The 15,868-nt window shown below is 40.6% G+C and overlaps 1 protein-coding gene across 8 annotated transcripts in view; it reads left to right on the top strand.

Annotated features, from left to right (window-relative positions):
* The window catches only part of ppp3cb (protein phosphatase 3, catalytic subunit, beta isozyme), a 69,027-nt gene that overhangs the window by 22,748 nt on the left and 30,411 nt on the right, over window positions 1–15,868 (top strand). For 4 of the 8 annotated variants that reach the window (XM_079838238.1, XM_079838240.1, XM_079838234.1 and 1 more), the window contains exon 2: window positions 11,088–11,288. In XM_079838238.1, coding sequence (XP_079694364.1) covers window positions 11,088–11,288 — 201 coding nt within the window. Of the gene's footprint in view, window positions 1–11,063; window positions 11,289–15,868 lie in introns of all 8 variants that reach the window. The other 4 variants (XM_079838236.1, XM_079838239.1, XM_079838233.1 and 1 more) reach the window with 1 other exon arrangement.

Here is a 15,868-nt window from a genome sequence, read left to right as displayed (position 1 = left end):
TTTCAGCTGACTAACGGGTTTATGGACACTGGATATGGTTTTTGTGAGGAAAATGTGACGTTACATGACATTGTTTACAAGCTGTTTTACTGACGTCTTTCCACGGTTGAAACACTGATTGAGCGATTCTATGTGACATGATACGGATTTCGATAAGTTGTCCTGTATCTTTTAACACACTTTCAGAAGCTCCTTCATGTTTATTTTGCGCTGTTACTGGTATAAGGCGGAAGAGAAGATCCGTTCATGTGCGCTTCGAGCTGCCGGTTCTCTTGAGCTGAGCTGCGGCAGAGCGATCTCGCACCACAGCACCAAAACGGTATATGTTTTTGAATTTCGTAAAAAAATTGACGAAATTTGAAATCTGAGACTTTGTTTCATATCAATAGTAATAAAGCACAAAGATGATTGCGATTTATTGGATGGAAGGCGTGCTACAATGTTTATTTCATTCATTAACTGAAAACAGGATGACTAATCGATTCTTGGGATTTAAGAATCGATATTGTTTTGTAAAAGTGAGAATCGATTAAAATTTTTTACCCAGCCCTATCATTTACCCTCCTCCATCCCCAGCTCCTCCTCTGGTAATTTGTTATTCTGTTTACCCTAAAGGCCTGTTCAGACTGGGACAATTTTCGCGCGGTTATCGCCGACGTTTAACGCCTCGTGACTAAACAATGGGCGCCAATGTGAGTGTGCACACCGACACGTAAAACGGCAGGTGTAAAAGCGTCATTTAAAAAAAAAAAACGCCTCGGGTTCGTTTTTTTATTTTGACGCGGCACGTTAAAAACTGTCCGACCAATGAGATCTGCTGAAGTGACAGTAAAACACGACTTGGTGGCGCTCAAGGACAGAACGGTCTTGCCGAGCACACATTGATACGACGAAGAAGTAGTAAGTAGACAAAGAAGAAGATGAGCTGCTAATGCTGCTTGCCAGTGGCCATAGACATAATATTTGTGGTTTTGGCAAGCACGTAAATACTGCCTCTCTTCTTCTTCTGTGTGACAAACGAGTGTCAGAAGCGTAAAGTGCCACAGCACCACCTTGTGTACCGCGAGCGCATCTACTGAATGTGCACGTTCACTCGGCGCATCGCCAGTGAAAATCGATTGGGTGTGAACACTCAAGACGCGCCGAAAAACGTCACGAAAAACGCTGGCGATAAGCGCGCGCGATATTCGTCCCGGTGTGTACAGGCCTTAAGGGGGGTTTTTGCTGTTCTCCCTGCTCTTATCCATGCTAGGCTGCATGGATGCGCAGGGAGTTCTTGCCCAGAACAGAACCATACCGCATATCCAAACCACATGCTAATTGTCAATCATCTTTGACGATAGTGATCCTCACAGAAATGTCAAGAAAAACAGGATTCCTGGCTGTATGTCAATATCCATGGATCATTGGATCTTTGGTAAGTTGTAAGGAACACTATATTGAGTCCAACCTTTAGTTTAAACTGATAACCGTTTGTTTTTTCCTATTAAATCCATTCACACAGCAGCTCTTCTGCCACTCAGTCCCGGCTGAGGGGGCGTGTTCCGGCAGGAAAGTGACGTTGATGCATACCCTCTATTTTACATTACAGGGGTACTTCACTGTGAGCAAAACGAATTCAAAGAGTTAATGTTTAACGGGACTCAGGAGTGAGTTACTTTCAGTTTCCAGTGAAGGGTCCAGTGCATTGTCGAGCTGTCAAAAGACTTTTGCTGACAAATAAACATGAATTTCTCGGGTCAAGGTAAACCGGAGAATGATTAAACATTGTTCATTTTCTTATCTACCAACATTGTAACAATACAAAGTGGGTTGAAAATTGGCAAAGTTACACAGCTTTAGACAATAGTAGCTCAAATGGAACCACATGGTGCTTTCTTTGTCCTTTTTAAAGCTTTTTATATCTGATGGTCACTGTATGCTCTTCTGTTTAGTGGAAGATGGTAAGTCATACAGGTTTGACATGACATGAGTGTGAGTAAATTGCAGAATATGGGAAGGCCATGGTAGAAATATCAGTCAGAAAAGAGATGTGAGCAGTCAGAAATGTTTTTTGTTTGTTTGCAAATGCTTTTGCGAGTGTATTTGTGTGTGTATGCATTTGAGTGAGATCAGCGTGTTTGTGTGTGTTTGGTCTGGTGTGTGTTTTCTTGAGTCTCTAGTAGATTCAAAAGGAGTCTCAGCATCTGTCTCAGCAGCTGGAGGGTGTCACACACACACATGCTCTCACACGTGGGTCAGTTATCCTGACCTCACACTGCCACTGCTTGTCCTGCCCTGACCTGTTCCATCACACACACATATGCAGAGAGCTTACAGGCTGTGAAAGGGCAAGAAGGAAGTTTGACAGAGAAAAGAAAAGAAAGGCACAGCGAGTATTCATGAAATGCTGATATTGGCTTTCCATACTAGAGGTCAAAGGTCAACACCACTGTTGACACAGAGCAGATGGTGACTCCGTATTGACATTGCTGATAACAATATGCGAAAATGTGTGTGTGTGTGTGTGTGTGTGTAGTAATATCATGTCTTGCATGTCCTATTTTACACAGCATTTTGACTATATGTATTTATTTATTTTATAGGGTTTATATATATATATAACATAACATATAACATAACATTATGACCTAATATTGTGTTCCACTAGACTCCACTAGACCCCTGAAGGTGTGCTGTGGTATCTGGCACCAAGATGTTAGCAGCAGATCCTATAAGTCCTGCCAGCTGCGAGGTGACTTGTTTTTTCAGCACATCCCACAGATGCTCAATTGGATTGAGATCTGGGCAATTTGGAGGCCAAGTCAACATCTCAAACTCATTGTTGTGCTCCTCAAACCATTCCTGAACCATTTTTGCTTTGTGGCAGTGCGTATTATCTGCTGAAAGAGGACACAGCCATCAGCGAAAACTGTTTCCATGAAAGGGTGTACATGGTCTGCAACACTGCTTAGGTTGGTGGTACGTGTCAAAGTAACATCCACATGGATGGCAGGACCCAAGGTTTCCCAGCAGAACATTGCCCAAAGCATCACTGCCTCCGCCGGCTTTCCTTCTTCCCATAGTGCACCTGGTGCCATGTGTTCCCCAGGTAAGCGAGACACATGCATCCGGCCATCCACGTGATGTAAAAGAAAATGTGATTCATCAGACCAGGCCGCCTTCTTCCATTGCTTCATGGTCCAGTTATAATGCTCAAATGGCGCTTTCTGACACCTTTCTATTAACTTCTTGAGCATTAAAAAAAGCCAGTCTTTGCTCCTCACTCACATGGATCAATGAGCCTTGGCCGCCCATGACCCTGTTGCCGGTTCACCACTATTCCTTCCTTGTTCCACTTTTGATAGAGACTGACCACTGCAGACCGGGAACACCCCACAAGAGCTGCAGTTTTGGAGATGCTCTGACCCAGTCGTCTAGCCGTCACAATTTGGCCCTTGCCAAACTCGCTCAAATCCTTACGCTTGCCCATTTATCCTGCTTATAACACATCAACTTTGAGGACATAATGTTCACTTGCTGCCTAATATATCCCACCCACTAACAGGTGCCGTGATGAAGAGATCATCAGCGTTATTCACTTCACCTCATAATGGTCATAATGTTATGCTTTCACAAGCTTTTTAACTTTTCATTAATTGAGGGACTACATGGAATATTTGTACTTTTAAAAATGCATTGTCTGAATGCAGGACCATTTAAAATGAATTACTGAAGAAAAGTGATTAAAAATTGTCAAAAATGTACTCTAAAGTTAATCTTAATTTTTATTTTCAAATCTGTACACTATAAGATATAATGCATTTTTCGTTCTGTACACTATAATGTTGTGATCCCTAAATTCAGTAAATTCAGCATTTAAAATGGTTAAACTTGATTCTGAGTTTTAATATTAGTTATTAATCATTTATTAACCATAATGAAAATAATTATCAGCTTTTTAAAAATAATTTAGGGATTACATGTAATATTTGTACGTAATTTTTTTTTTTTTTACAGCAGGACAATTTAAAATTAACTACTGAAGTCAAAAAAAGTGATTAAAAATAGTGAAATTTTTCTCAAACCGAATATGCGTTTTTCATTCTGTAATAATGATTTTGTGATGTAAAAAATATGTTTATTTAAAAATTTTGTCTTTTGATTTTAGACAAAATAGTATAGAATTTAAATAATTTACCATTAAACCATTTATCAGCTTATTGTAGTTATGTATACACACAGAGAGACAGACACACAGAAGATAGATAGATAGATAGATGATAGATAGATAGATAGATAGATAGATAGATAGATAGATAGATAGATAGATAGATAGATAGATAGATAGATAGATAGATAGATAGATAGATAGATAGATAGATAGATAGATAGATAGATAGATAGATAGATAGATAGATAGATAGATAGATAGATAGATAGATAGATAGAAAGATACGGACACATTATACGTCAACTATAGTTGTGTTTTTTGTTTAGGCCTGAGCTGCGTCTCTGCAACAGCCATGTTTATATTTAGCTCACATTGTTTCGCACAGGTTAATTCTGTTCTCTGATCAATGATTCATGGAGTTTCATTTCATTCTTGTGGTTCATAATCCAACATGTTTATTTACATGGAAATGCCTGTGAAAAGATGCACCACATGTGTGTTTATTGACATGAGAGGGCATCGCTGTATGACTGTGTCCATGACAACAGTAATTACGCTCGTGTTCAGAGTACAGTATGTGCTTATTCAGAAGGAATATATGCAAATATTTGTACTGTAAAAGTGTGTGTTTGTGTTGCTCTAAGTGTTTTAGGTACCCAGAGGAAAATGTTATTGCTCAGAGTTTGCACATTCTCAGTTATGATCGTTTTAAGAGCAGCTTTACCGCCAGTGTTTCTCCCTTAATTCCTTAGGAGAAATCAAAATAGACACAAATGAGACAATTGTTGACATGGATTACAGAGCTAAAATAAATGAGGGTAGATCATTTGATCCTGGGAGAATTTGATGAGAAATATTTGAGAGTTCATATTAAATCTCTGGTGTCTTGGCATATCTGAGCACAGTTTGAGACGTTGTTGAGCTCTCTAGAGGAGACATGTGAGAATACCGTGGTGTCTTTCTCAGTAGAACAATCTGAGAAGCAGCAGCCTTAAATCTTGATTCACTCTGCATTTCATCCGATTCCATCTTGGAGAAGCAGTTGAGACATTAGAGAGATTTAATTTTCTATGAGTCTTTTTGAAACATATTTGGAAAACGCATGCACAAAATAATTGCAATCACATGTCTGTCTTATTTATGAGCATTTTGTATGAGTTGTGCATATTCCTTTTCTGTGTGTGCATTTATCACGTGCATGCGAATGCTTGTGGAGTCGGCAGTGTGTGTGTGTGTGAGAGAGAGAAAGAGCAGTGCACTTGCCTGAGGAAACAGTGTTATGTAAGAGATCTCTGCTGCATACTGCACTTCAATAATACACCCATACAGCTAAATAAAGACATGCACACACTCATACTGTACACACATACGATAACAAATCATATACAGAGCAGATCAGATTCTCAGGACTATCGTTCTGAAGCTTGTCCAAACACACTGTGCATGTCATCATGTTCTTATCAGCAGGAAAGGAAAATCACAGATGACATCTCTTTGATAGCTCAAATATTTTTCCTCGACTGGATTGGGATTAAATGAAGAATCTCCTGCTTCAGATATTTTTGCCTAGTAATCTCACACACTCTCTCACAAACTATGCTCTATATATGTGACAAGAACCATACTCGGATTCCAACAAGATTTTATCGCTCATACACTCTTAGAAAAAAGGTTCAGTTGGGTTCTATATAGAACCCTTAGGGTTCTTCTTGACTCAATTTTAAAGAACACTTTATGCCAAAAAGTTCTATATAAGGAGAAATTACTTCACCCAAAAAGGAAAATGATCCCATAATTTACTCACCCTCAAGCCATCCATCGTGTATATAACTTTCTTCTTTCAGCCGAACACAATCAGTTATATAAAATAATTTCCTGGCTCTTCGCAGCTTTGTAATGGCATTGAATCGTTTTTGAAGCGCATACATCCATCATAAAATTAATCCATATGACTCCAGTGGGTTAATAAATGCCTTCTGAAGCGAAGCCATGGGATTTTGTAAGACAAATATCCATATTTAAAACTATAAGAAGAACAAACTGAAATGACGTAATTTCATAGAAAATCAGGCCAAAACGAACTTCGTTTGGAGTTCAAAACAGCTTGTCAAAGTGAACTGTCTGGCTGGTAAACACCTTTTTACTACCATTGGTCTGTGGCGATTACATATGTCATGGTTCTGTTCGGTAAGGGTGCTTTCACACCTGTCTCATTTAGTTCGGTTGAATCGTACTAGAGTTGGTTTTCCCCTTTGGTGCGGTTCATTTGGTCAGGTGTGAAAGCAGCAATCGCACTCGGGTGCGCACCAAACAAGATCTCGGTACGCTTTCAAACGAACTCTGGAGCGGTTCGTTTGTGGTGAGAACGTGATCCGACCTCGAACAGACCCAACTGCAAAAAGTACTGATCATTTTTGGACTAAACCAGCTGCCGTAGTCAGCAGCGCTGTGCATTATGTGATGAGGAAGTGTTTGTTGACAGTTTGCACTTTAGCATGGCAGCTCGTGGACAAAGTTGGAGTAGTGAGGAGGTGCGGAGCCTCATAGACATTTGGTCTAATGACCATATTAGGTCCCAACTTTCAAAAACTCACAAGAACAGCTCGATCTTCGCTTAAAGTGACGATCGATGCGCGCTCACCGTTTGCAGTGCATTAGAACGTTGTTTTCAAGCTGCATCCGCCGCTTCATTATAAAAATGTATTGTTTGCATATTGTGGTGTATACAAACAATGTAATAGATTATGGCCAGGGACAAAACCAGCTCGCGCTGTTGCAGTTTAGCAAATACGCCATGGCCAATGAGTGATGTGGATGTTGTCATGTGACTGCGTTTTGGTTCGTTTCAACTGGTTCGGACCAAAGCAATCAGGGTGGTGTGAAAAGGAACCCAAAAAGCTGAAAAATGCTACAAGGTATGATTGTTTGCCCTTGGCTCGGACCAAATGAACCAAACTAGAGATGTGAAAGTACCCTTAGTTTAATTTTCATTGACAGAGTTTTTTTTACAATCCACATTTTAAGCCCTTCCTTTCAGTTTGCTCGCTTTAAAGTCCGCCCTCGATGATTAGACTTTAAAGTTTCTCTTTTGGATCGGGGCTAACTACTACCACCCAGTAGACCTCCCAGACACCACAGAACTTACCTGGAGGGAGGCCATTATCAGGTTTATGGAGAGCGTCTATCCCCTATCTAGACCACAGCCAGAGCCAGGACACAACCCTTCACCTTGGACGAAGACACCAGAACCCCCCACAGACTGAGAGTTTCTGCCCACCACGAATACTGAGCCTGTGATGACAGCACTAACTAACGCACCGGAGCTGAAGCCCCAATGTGAGTCTGACTAGGGGTGTGAGCCGACAACAGCCGTCTAAGATGGGAATATTGGTGGAGATTGAAAGCGTTAATGACTGGCTTATCGACTGGGACTCTGCTGCCTCATCCTGAATAAGCCTCAGGCCATGCACTCACCAGCTTCGCTGAAACAAGAGGATTCTTCAGCTCCGCCTGCGGACGCTGATCCCTTTGCTTCACCTTGGCCCATCAACTTGTCAGCGCCGCATTGGCTCCTCCCACCCTCTGCTCCACCAGAGATCCTTGGCCTTGCGGCTCCACCAGGCTCTCTCGTCCCTCCGGTTCCACCCCGGTCAGCCGGCACCCTGCCTGCGCTGCAGACTTACGAGCCATCCACAGCGCTCCGACTCTCCACACCTTCGGCTCCAGCGGGCTCCAGCTCCACCTTGGTCCTCTGTCGTTCCGGCTCCTCCTTAGACCTCTGGCACTCAGGTACTTCCTTCGTCCAGTGTCAGCGGTGTTGCTTGGTCCCATCGGCTCTCCATCTGCTCCTACATTACATTTTACATTTATGCATTTGGCAGACGCTTTTATCCAATGCGACTTACAGTGCCTTTATTACAGGGACAATCCCCCTGGAGCAACATGGAGTAAAGTGCCTTGCTCAAGGACACACTGGTGGTGACCGCTGGGATTGAACCAACAACCTTCTGCATATCAGTTCCATGGTTTAACCCACTGAACCACCATCTCACACACCTGGAGCTACCCTAACTACGGCTCCCTCTCTGTTGGTTGTCCCCCGCCAAGTTTCCATCCTGGCTCCTCCCTCCATCGACTCCGATGTGGGATTTCATCTAGGCTGTGCTCTGGGTCAGCACCACCCGGCCACACCTCTTATCATCTCCATGGCTTCTTCCTTCATCATCGCCTCCGTGGTCTATTCTGCCTGCTTTCATCAACTCTTCGCCTGCTCCTATCACCAGCCCTTCGTCGGCTCCTCGTCCACCTCCAAAGCCCCCACCCTCCTTCCCTCATCTCATCTGTTACAGCACGAGGGCGCGCATTCAGAGAGGGGGCGTAATGTCATGGCTCTGTTCAGTTAGTTTCATTTTCATGGACATCCAGTTTGTTATTTTCAGTGACATGTTCTCCTTTGTCTCAGTTTCCCGCCAAACATTAGTTTCTATTGACACTGAATAATCGTCACAGCTGCTTATCTTTAGTTCATTATCTCTGGCTATTTAAGTTCCCCTGGTTGTATCACTCATTGTTGTGTGTGTTGGTTGTGCGTAAAACGCTGTTTTGTATTGTTAATCATCGTTTGCATTACTATTCGAGTTATTTAATAAATCTTGTTTTATTTTGAAATCATCTTCGTCTCTCTTTTAAAAAGCGGTACAACGTAATAGGTAAGTGTGTGCGGATTTTCTGGTTAATTTCTGTCGAGATCAGACATCCACGAGTGAAAACATGAACACACCAGAGAGCTGCATTATAGTAGAAAATTAAGTTGTACTTATAATGAAACGAGACTGACTGTTTTTCATGTTGAATACGGTAAAGCTGCTTGATTTTAAGCAATCTATTGTATAAAGTGCTATATAAATAAACGTGACGTGACTTTACAAGAATTGCAGAGCTTGTGCAAGCATATCCACGTTGCTATGATCAGATGCTTTTCTTATGCTCCATTAAAAAATGCTGGCTGTTTTCTCAATTTTGTTGTGTTTTTTTTTGTTATTGAGACGAAAGCGTGCAGCACATATTTATATATTCATCTAAACGCTGCGCTTAGCAGTGTGGGCGGCGACAGATGTTCGCTAACAGTATATCGTTGGTCACGTATTTCGTTTTACCCCTAAATGAAGAATGAAAAAGAACTTTGCTGTGAGTATATCGGGGGCCTTTGATCAAATTAACCGCACTAACAGAGCAATCATACCATGGTTTGTTTTAATCAAACTAAACCTGCCAAGTGTGAACACACCCTAAGAACAAATTATTTTATAGCTCTATACTTTCTCTGTCAACCTTTGTTTCATTTGTGTCTGTTTTTATAATAGTAATATTAGAAAAAACTTCTGAGACAAAGTTGACTTCAATACAACAAAAGAGCAACCTCTGAGCAATGAAACATTGCTCTGTATATAAACTGATGCTCTGCATCATGAAAGTGACACTGTTTCCGAAATATTTAAATGTTATTTGACTGAATTCATCTTCACAGTTAGTGTTTTGGATGCAGCACGTCTGTCCTGCTCAAACTCTTGAATACAGGCTGAAAAAGAAGTTTTTGAAAACACATTTTTTGGATGTAGAAATGGGTTAGCATGTGGGCTGCTATGACTCAGTGTGTGTGTGTGTGTGTGTGTGTGTGTGTGTGTGTGTGTGTGTGTGTGTGTGTGTGTGTATGTGTGTGATGCGCTTCACTGGTGGCATGCCAACCTCTGGCTGCTGTTGCCCGGTAACACTTTGCCACAGTTTTGCTCTCATTTCACCTTTTTACAGACTTTTTGTCTTTTTGTCTTTTTCTCTCATTCTCTATGTTCCTTTTTTTTTGCTGTACATCTATTAATTCCCTTTTCATCATCGTTTGATGAACAGATTAAATTTAGGCTTTTTATTCACACATTGAATGAACCTCATTGGTTCTTGCGGAAGCTCAAACGTGCTGCGTTACACGAGAATGAACCTCATTGGTTCTTGTGGAAGCTCAAACGTGCTGCGTTGCACGAGAATGAACCTCATTGGTTCTTGAGGAAGCTCAAACATGCTGCGTTGCACGAGAATGAACCTCATTGGTTCTTGCTGAAGCTCAAACGTGCTGCGTTGCACGAGAATGAACCTCATTGGTTCTTGAGGAAGCTCAAACATGCTGCGTTGCACGAGAATGAACCTCATTGGTTCTTGCGGAAGCTCAAACGTGCTGCGTTACACGAGAATGAACCTCATTGGTTCTTGTGGAAGCTCAAACGTGCTGCGTTGCACGAGAATGAACCTCATTGGTTCTTGAGGAAGCTCAAACGTGCTGCGTAACACGAAAATTAACCTCATTGGTTCTTGAGGAAGCTCAAACGTGCTGCGTTACACAAGAATGAACCGCATTGGTTCTTGAGGAAGCTCAAATGTGCTGCGTAACACGAAAATTAACCTCATTGGTTCTTGAGGAAGCTCAAACGTGCTGCGTTACACGAGAATTAACCTCATTGGTTGTTGAGGAAGCTCAAACGTGCTGCGAAACACGAGAATTAACCTCATTGGTTCTTGTGGAAGCTCAAACGTGCCTTGATAAATCATTTATAATGAATATTAAATATTGCAATATTCCATGGTGACTGTAAAATCCAGGTTTAATTGATTGAAACAACTGTAAATAAGTTGACGTTCTAGTCGATGTGTTTCAATTGTTTTGTCATCCACAAGGCAAAAATTGTAAGCCTAGTCTTCCGAAAGCCCTCTAAAAGTGTGTCATTGAGTATGTCTTGTGCGTTCTGGCCTGAATGCCAGCTGAATTCAGAAATAAAGTTTGTTCAGCATTCTGAATGTGTCACTATACAATGGATGTTTTTTGTAATCTTGTTCCCTCTTGGTTTTCTACATCATTTACTAGGTTCTTCTCTTTCTCTCTCGGCAGCGGTGCCGTTTCCGCTGAGCCACAGGTTAAGCATGCGAGAGGTGTTCGACTGTGAGGGGAAACCGCGTGTGGACCTGCTGAAGGCTCACCTCACTAAAGAGGGCCGCGTGGAGGAGCCCGTCGCCCTGCGCGTCATCAACGAAGGGGCTGCCATCCTCCGCCAAGAGAAGACCATGCTGGACATAGAGGCCCCGGTCACAGGTTAGTGATCTCTAACAACATACTGTTATTATATTATTAATATATATGGTCATTGAAGGTTATTTTCACCTCTAAAGAAACAATTATCAAATACATAAACTACAGGTCAAAAGTTTGGAATAATTCAGATGTTGTAATGTTTTTGGGTCTCTAATGCTTACCAAGGCTGCATTTATTTGTTCAAAAATAGAGTAAAAACTGTTTTCTATTTGAATGTATTTTAAAATGTAGTTTATGCCTATCCACTTTTGATCAATTTAATGTGTCCTTGGTGAATAAAAGTATGAATTTCTTTCTTTCTTTTTTTTCTTTCTTTTTCTTTTTTTTTATTATTATCTTTATTTTTACCCTGCATCACGGTTTCCACAAAAATATTAAGCAGCACAACTGATTTCAACATTGATAATCATAATAAATGTTTCTTAAGCAGTAAATCATCATATCACATTGATAATCATAATAAATGTTTCTTAAGCAGTAAATCATCATATCAGAATGATTTCTGAAGGATCATGTGACACTGAAGACTGGAGTAATGATGCTGAAAATGCAGCTTTGCATGCATCACAGGAATAAATTACACTTTAAAATATATTAAAATAGAAAACAGTTATTTTGAATTGTAATAATATTTTACAATATATAGTTTTTACTGTGTTTTTAATCAAATAAATGCAGCCTTGGTGAGCAGAAGAGACTTCATAAGAGTCAATTTTTTATTTATGACAACAAATTAATTGCTGAATATTTACTTTTGTGTTCTATAGCAGTGGGTAGATGTGTAACTCTGAAAATAAAGAATTAAAAAAAGAAAGAAATCATTATATTCATGTTTTAGAGTAAAAATAGGAGATATTTTGTCCTTTGAGATTCACGTGTCAGAGGATTAAAAGATACACTCTAAAAAAAAAAAGGTTCTATATTGCACCAAAAATGGTTCTTGGCTCGTAATCATAGGGGAACCTTTTTTAGTGCTATATAGCACCAATTTAGGTGCTTCAGTGGTTCTTCAGCGGTTCTTCAGAGGTTCTTCACCGGTTCTTTGACTAAGGTGCTATATAGCACCTCTGAAGAACCACTGAAGCACCAAAATTGGTGCTATATAGCACTAAAAAAGGTTCCCCTATGATTACGAGCCTTTTTTTTTTAGAGTGTACACTCTAAAAAATGCTGGGTTATTTTAACCCAAATTTGGGTCGAATATGGACAAACCCAACTGTTGGGTTAAAAATTTAATTGAAAAATTGAACCCAACGGCTGCGTTTGTCCATATTTGACCCAAATTTGGGTTAAAACAACCTAGCATTTTTTAGAGCATACATACACAAATATATAAGCCTACTGTAATATGAATATATGCAAAATACATCTCTAGAGACTAACAACGGGGCGTTTAAGATATGCACATGCATATATTTATATAATTCTCTGTGGTGAGACAGAATTACACGACATATGAATTTTATAACAGGAAAAAAAGATCTCTCACCTTAGTAGACGAAACTTTAAAAATACAGCCTGAGACAACATTGGAGAATAAATGATATTGTTAGGAGAGGTCAGATAATAAACTGCACCTGGAGATTTTAATTTCCCATGAGTCAAAGTGAGGTCCAGCAGGTCTGACACAGGACAAAGACGTTGCTTCTCAGCTATGAAGAAGCCGTCATTTAGCAGGCAGAGAAGCTAACCACGGGGACCTTTCACACCTGAGACCGAACCTCTCCCTCTCTCCCAGCATGCATTTGTGAACCCTCATCAGCTGGTGGCCTAGTGAATTTCACTCACAGGAGTCATTAAAAATTAATGGCTCGCTGGATAACTGATTTAATTCCCTGGAACCCATTACAGAGAGAAAGAGATAGTTAGCTTTGTGTGCTTTCAGTCATTTCAGACCTCGTGGCCTTTAACCCTTTGACCTCCCATTGGGAACACACACTCTCATGAGAATAGCTCCAATTAGATAGCTCTCTTCATTAGATATAAAACAACACTTCTGCTATCTTTCTCTTTCTGTGTCTTTTTCTCAGATACACACACGTTTCAATTAGGATGGTGATCCTTCTATGAGCATGTACACAACGGTTTCCTTTCCGTCTTAATTTACAAGATGTTTGTTCATTAAAACTGATTTTCAGCTATTACCAAAGTCAGACACAAAATAACCACATTTTGCACATCACAAATGTATTAAATGCAGGAACCATTTAGATTTGATAATACTGAATTATAGTCATGGTCAGAATTATTGGCACCCCTGGTAAATATGATCAAAGATGGCTGTAAAAATAAATCTGCATTGTTTATCATTTTGATCTATCATTCAAAAAATTTGCAAAAACCTAACCTTTCATTGAAGGAAAAGAATAGAAAGTCGGGGGAAAATCACATTATGAAATAAACGTTTTTCTCCAAAACACGTCTCCACAATTATTGGCACCCTTAGGATTTTTTATGAGTAAAATATCTAAAACAATGAAGTATATTCATATTAATATTCCCATTTTTAGCTCACCAGGGTGACTAGGAACATGAAATTGTCCAGCTATGACATCGTGTTCCACAGAAGTATATGAGGAAACACAAAGGCCAAATTCCCTTAATCATTCATCACAATGAGTAAAACCACAGAATACAGTTCTGATGTGCAACAAAAGATTGTTGAGCTTCACAAATGAGAAAGTGGCAGCAAGTGTCAGGAATCAATAGGGAGAAATGGGAGCGATGACTCATTTGCAGGAAGATAAGGTCTTTATTAAAAATAAAACAAACAAACTTGAAATAAACTTAAACACCAGGAGCAATAAACATGAAACACGACAGGGAGCAGACGACATCCAACAGCGATCCAGCACAGGACTGCAGACACGAGGAGATTATAAACGGTAACAATTAAAGGTGAACTATGTAGGATTTTTGCAGTAAAATTTCCAGAAACCACTAGGCCAGTGTTATATATTTTGTTCAGTTGAGTACTTAGAATATCCCAAATGTTTCCAACTATTTGTAAATCGTGAGAAATTGCTATTTTAACCAAGGAACCGGGACGTGTGAGCTATGCGTGTGAGGGAGTCGCCTGTCGATTGCGTCATATCTGCGTCACCCTTGGTTTCCGGTTTTATTCAGTGAAACACTTTACTCTCACTGCATTGTGAACAAGTGTCATAGCAGCCGCCGAGCGAAAGTCATAACTTCCTTTTCAACACACTCAGATATATCTAATACGATAAACAGAGTTGCGTTACCTCATATACTCATGACTGGAAAAGAGGAAGTAGCGCCGGCAACCGTGTCATAATAAAAGTCCCGCCGGCGACTATGCCATAATAACAGTCCCGCTCTTCAATCGCTCCAGTGGCCTTGCTCAGCTCCACAACACTCGGTCCTGCTCTGCTTCAGACTACAGTAATGTTAATAATCGCATCCATGAACATGATTTCTGCCCGAGTCCTATCCTGACTCTTTTCCACCGGCTGTGAGGTGAAGACCACATGTCCCAAGATTCTGCGCTCAAACGTGGCGTCATCAAACTACGCCTTTGTTTTGAACAGGCGACCTCTAGCGGACGGAAAAGTTACATAGTGTAGCTTTAAGGCAGGTGATGAGGGAGAACAGGTGGGGCAAATGAATCAATAACCAGATAACAAAATGGGCGGGGTTAGCAAGAGACCAGAGACATGACATCACACCAAAACATGACAAACACACCACATGTGCTTACACAGGACAAGACAGACATGTGATAGTTAGAAAATAGCTAAAGCATTGAAAATCCCCATTTACACCATCAGGGCAATAATTAAGAAGTTCCAATCAACTAAAGATGTTCTGAATCTGCCTGGAAGAGGACACGTGTCTATAATGCAAAGTGAGGAGGAGAGTTTGAGTGGACAAAGACTCTCCAAAGATCACAGATGGAGAATCGCAGAGATTAGTTGAGTCTTGGGCTCAGAAAGACAAAATATCAAACAGCACCTACATCACCACATGTTGTTTGGGAGGAATTCAAGAAAAATCCTCCTCGCTCATCCAAAAACAAACTTCAGCATATTCAGTTGTCAGACACGACTGGAAATTCAAAAGGGACCTGCTTCTGTGGTCAGATGGAACAAAAAAAAGAGATTTTTGGCAGCAAACCCACCAGATAGATCTGGTACAAACAGGGATGAAGAGTACCTCATGCCCACGGTTAAATATACTGCTGGATATGTAATGTTGTGGGACAATTTTTTTGCTGGAGGTCCTGGACTTCTTGTTCAGATACATGGTTTCATGAAATACCAACAGATGAAAAATCAAAACCTGTGGGCTCTGCTAGAAATCTTATAATGGGCTGTGGTTGATCTTCCATCAGGACAATGATCCGAAACAAACATCAAGCTTCTGAGCACAAAATGAAGCTTTTGCGATGACCATTCCAGTCCCCTGACCTGAACCCTATAGAGAATGAGTGATGAACTGAAGAGAAGAAGCACCAACAGCTGTGAATCTGAAGGATCTGGAGAGATTCTGTCTGGAGGAATGGTTTCTGATCTCTTGTCAGGTGTTCTCCAAACTCATCAGGCATTATAGAAGAAGAC

Source organism: Gobio gobio (genome assembly GCF_949357685.1).
Source record: "Gobio gobio genome assembly, chromosome: 16".
In the NCBI taxonomy this organism is placed as follows: Eukaryota; Metazoa; Chordata; class Actinopteri; order Cypriniformes; family Gobionidae; genus Gobio; species Gobio gobio.
The sequence above is the reverse complement of the archived record's forward strand: the minus strand, read 5'-3'. Positions and strand labels throughout refer to the sequence as shown.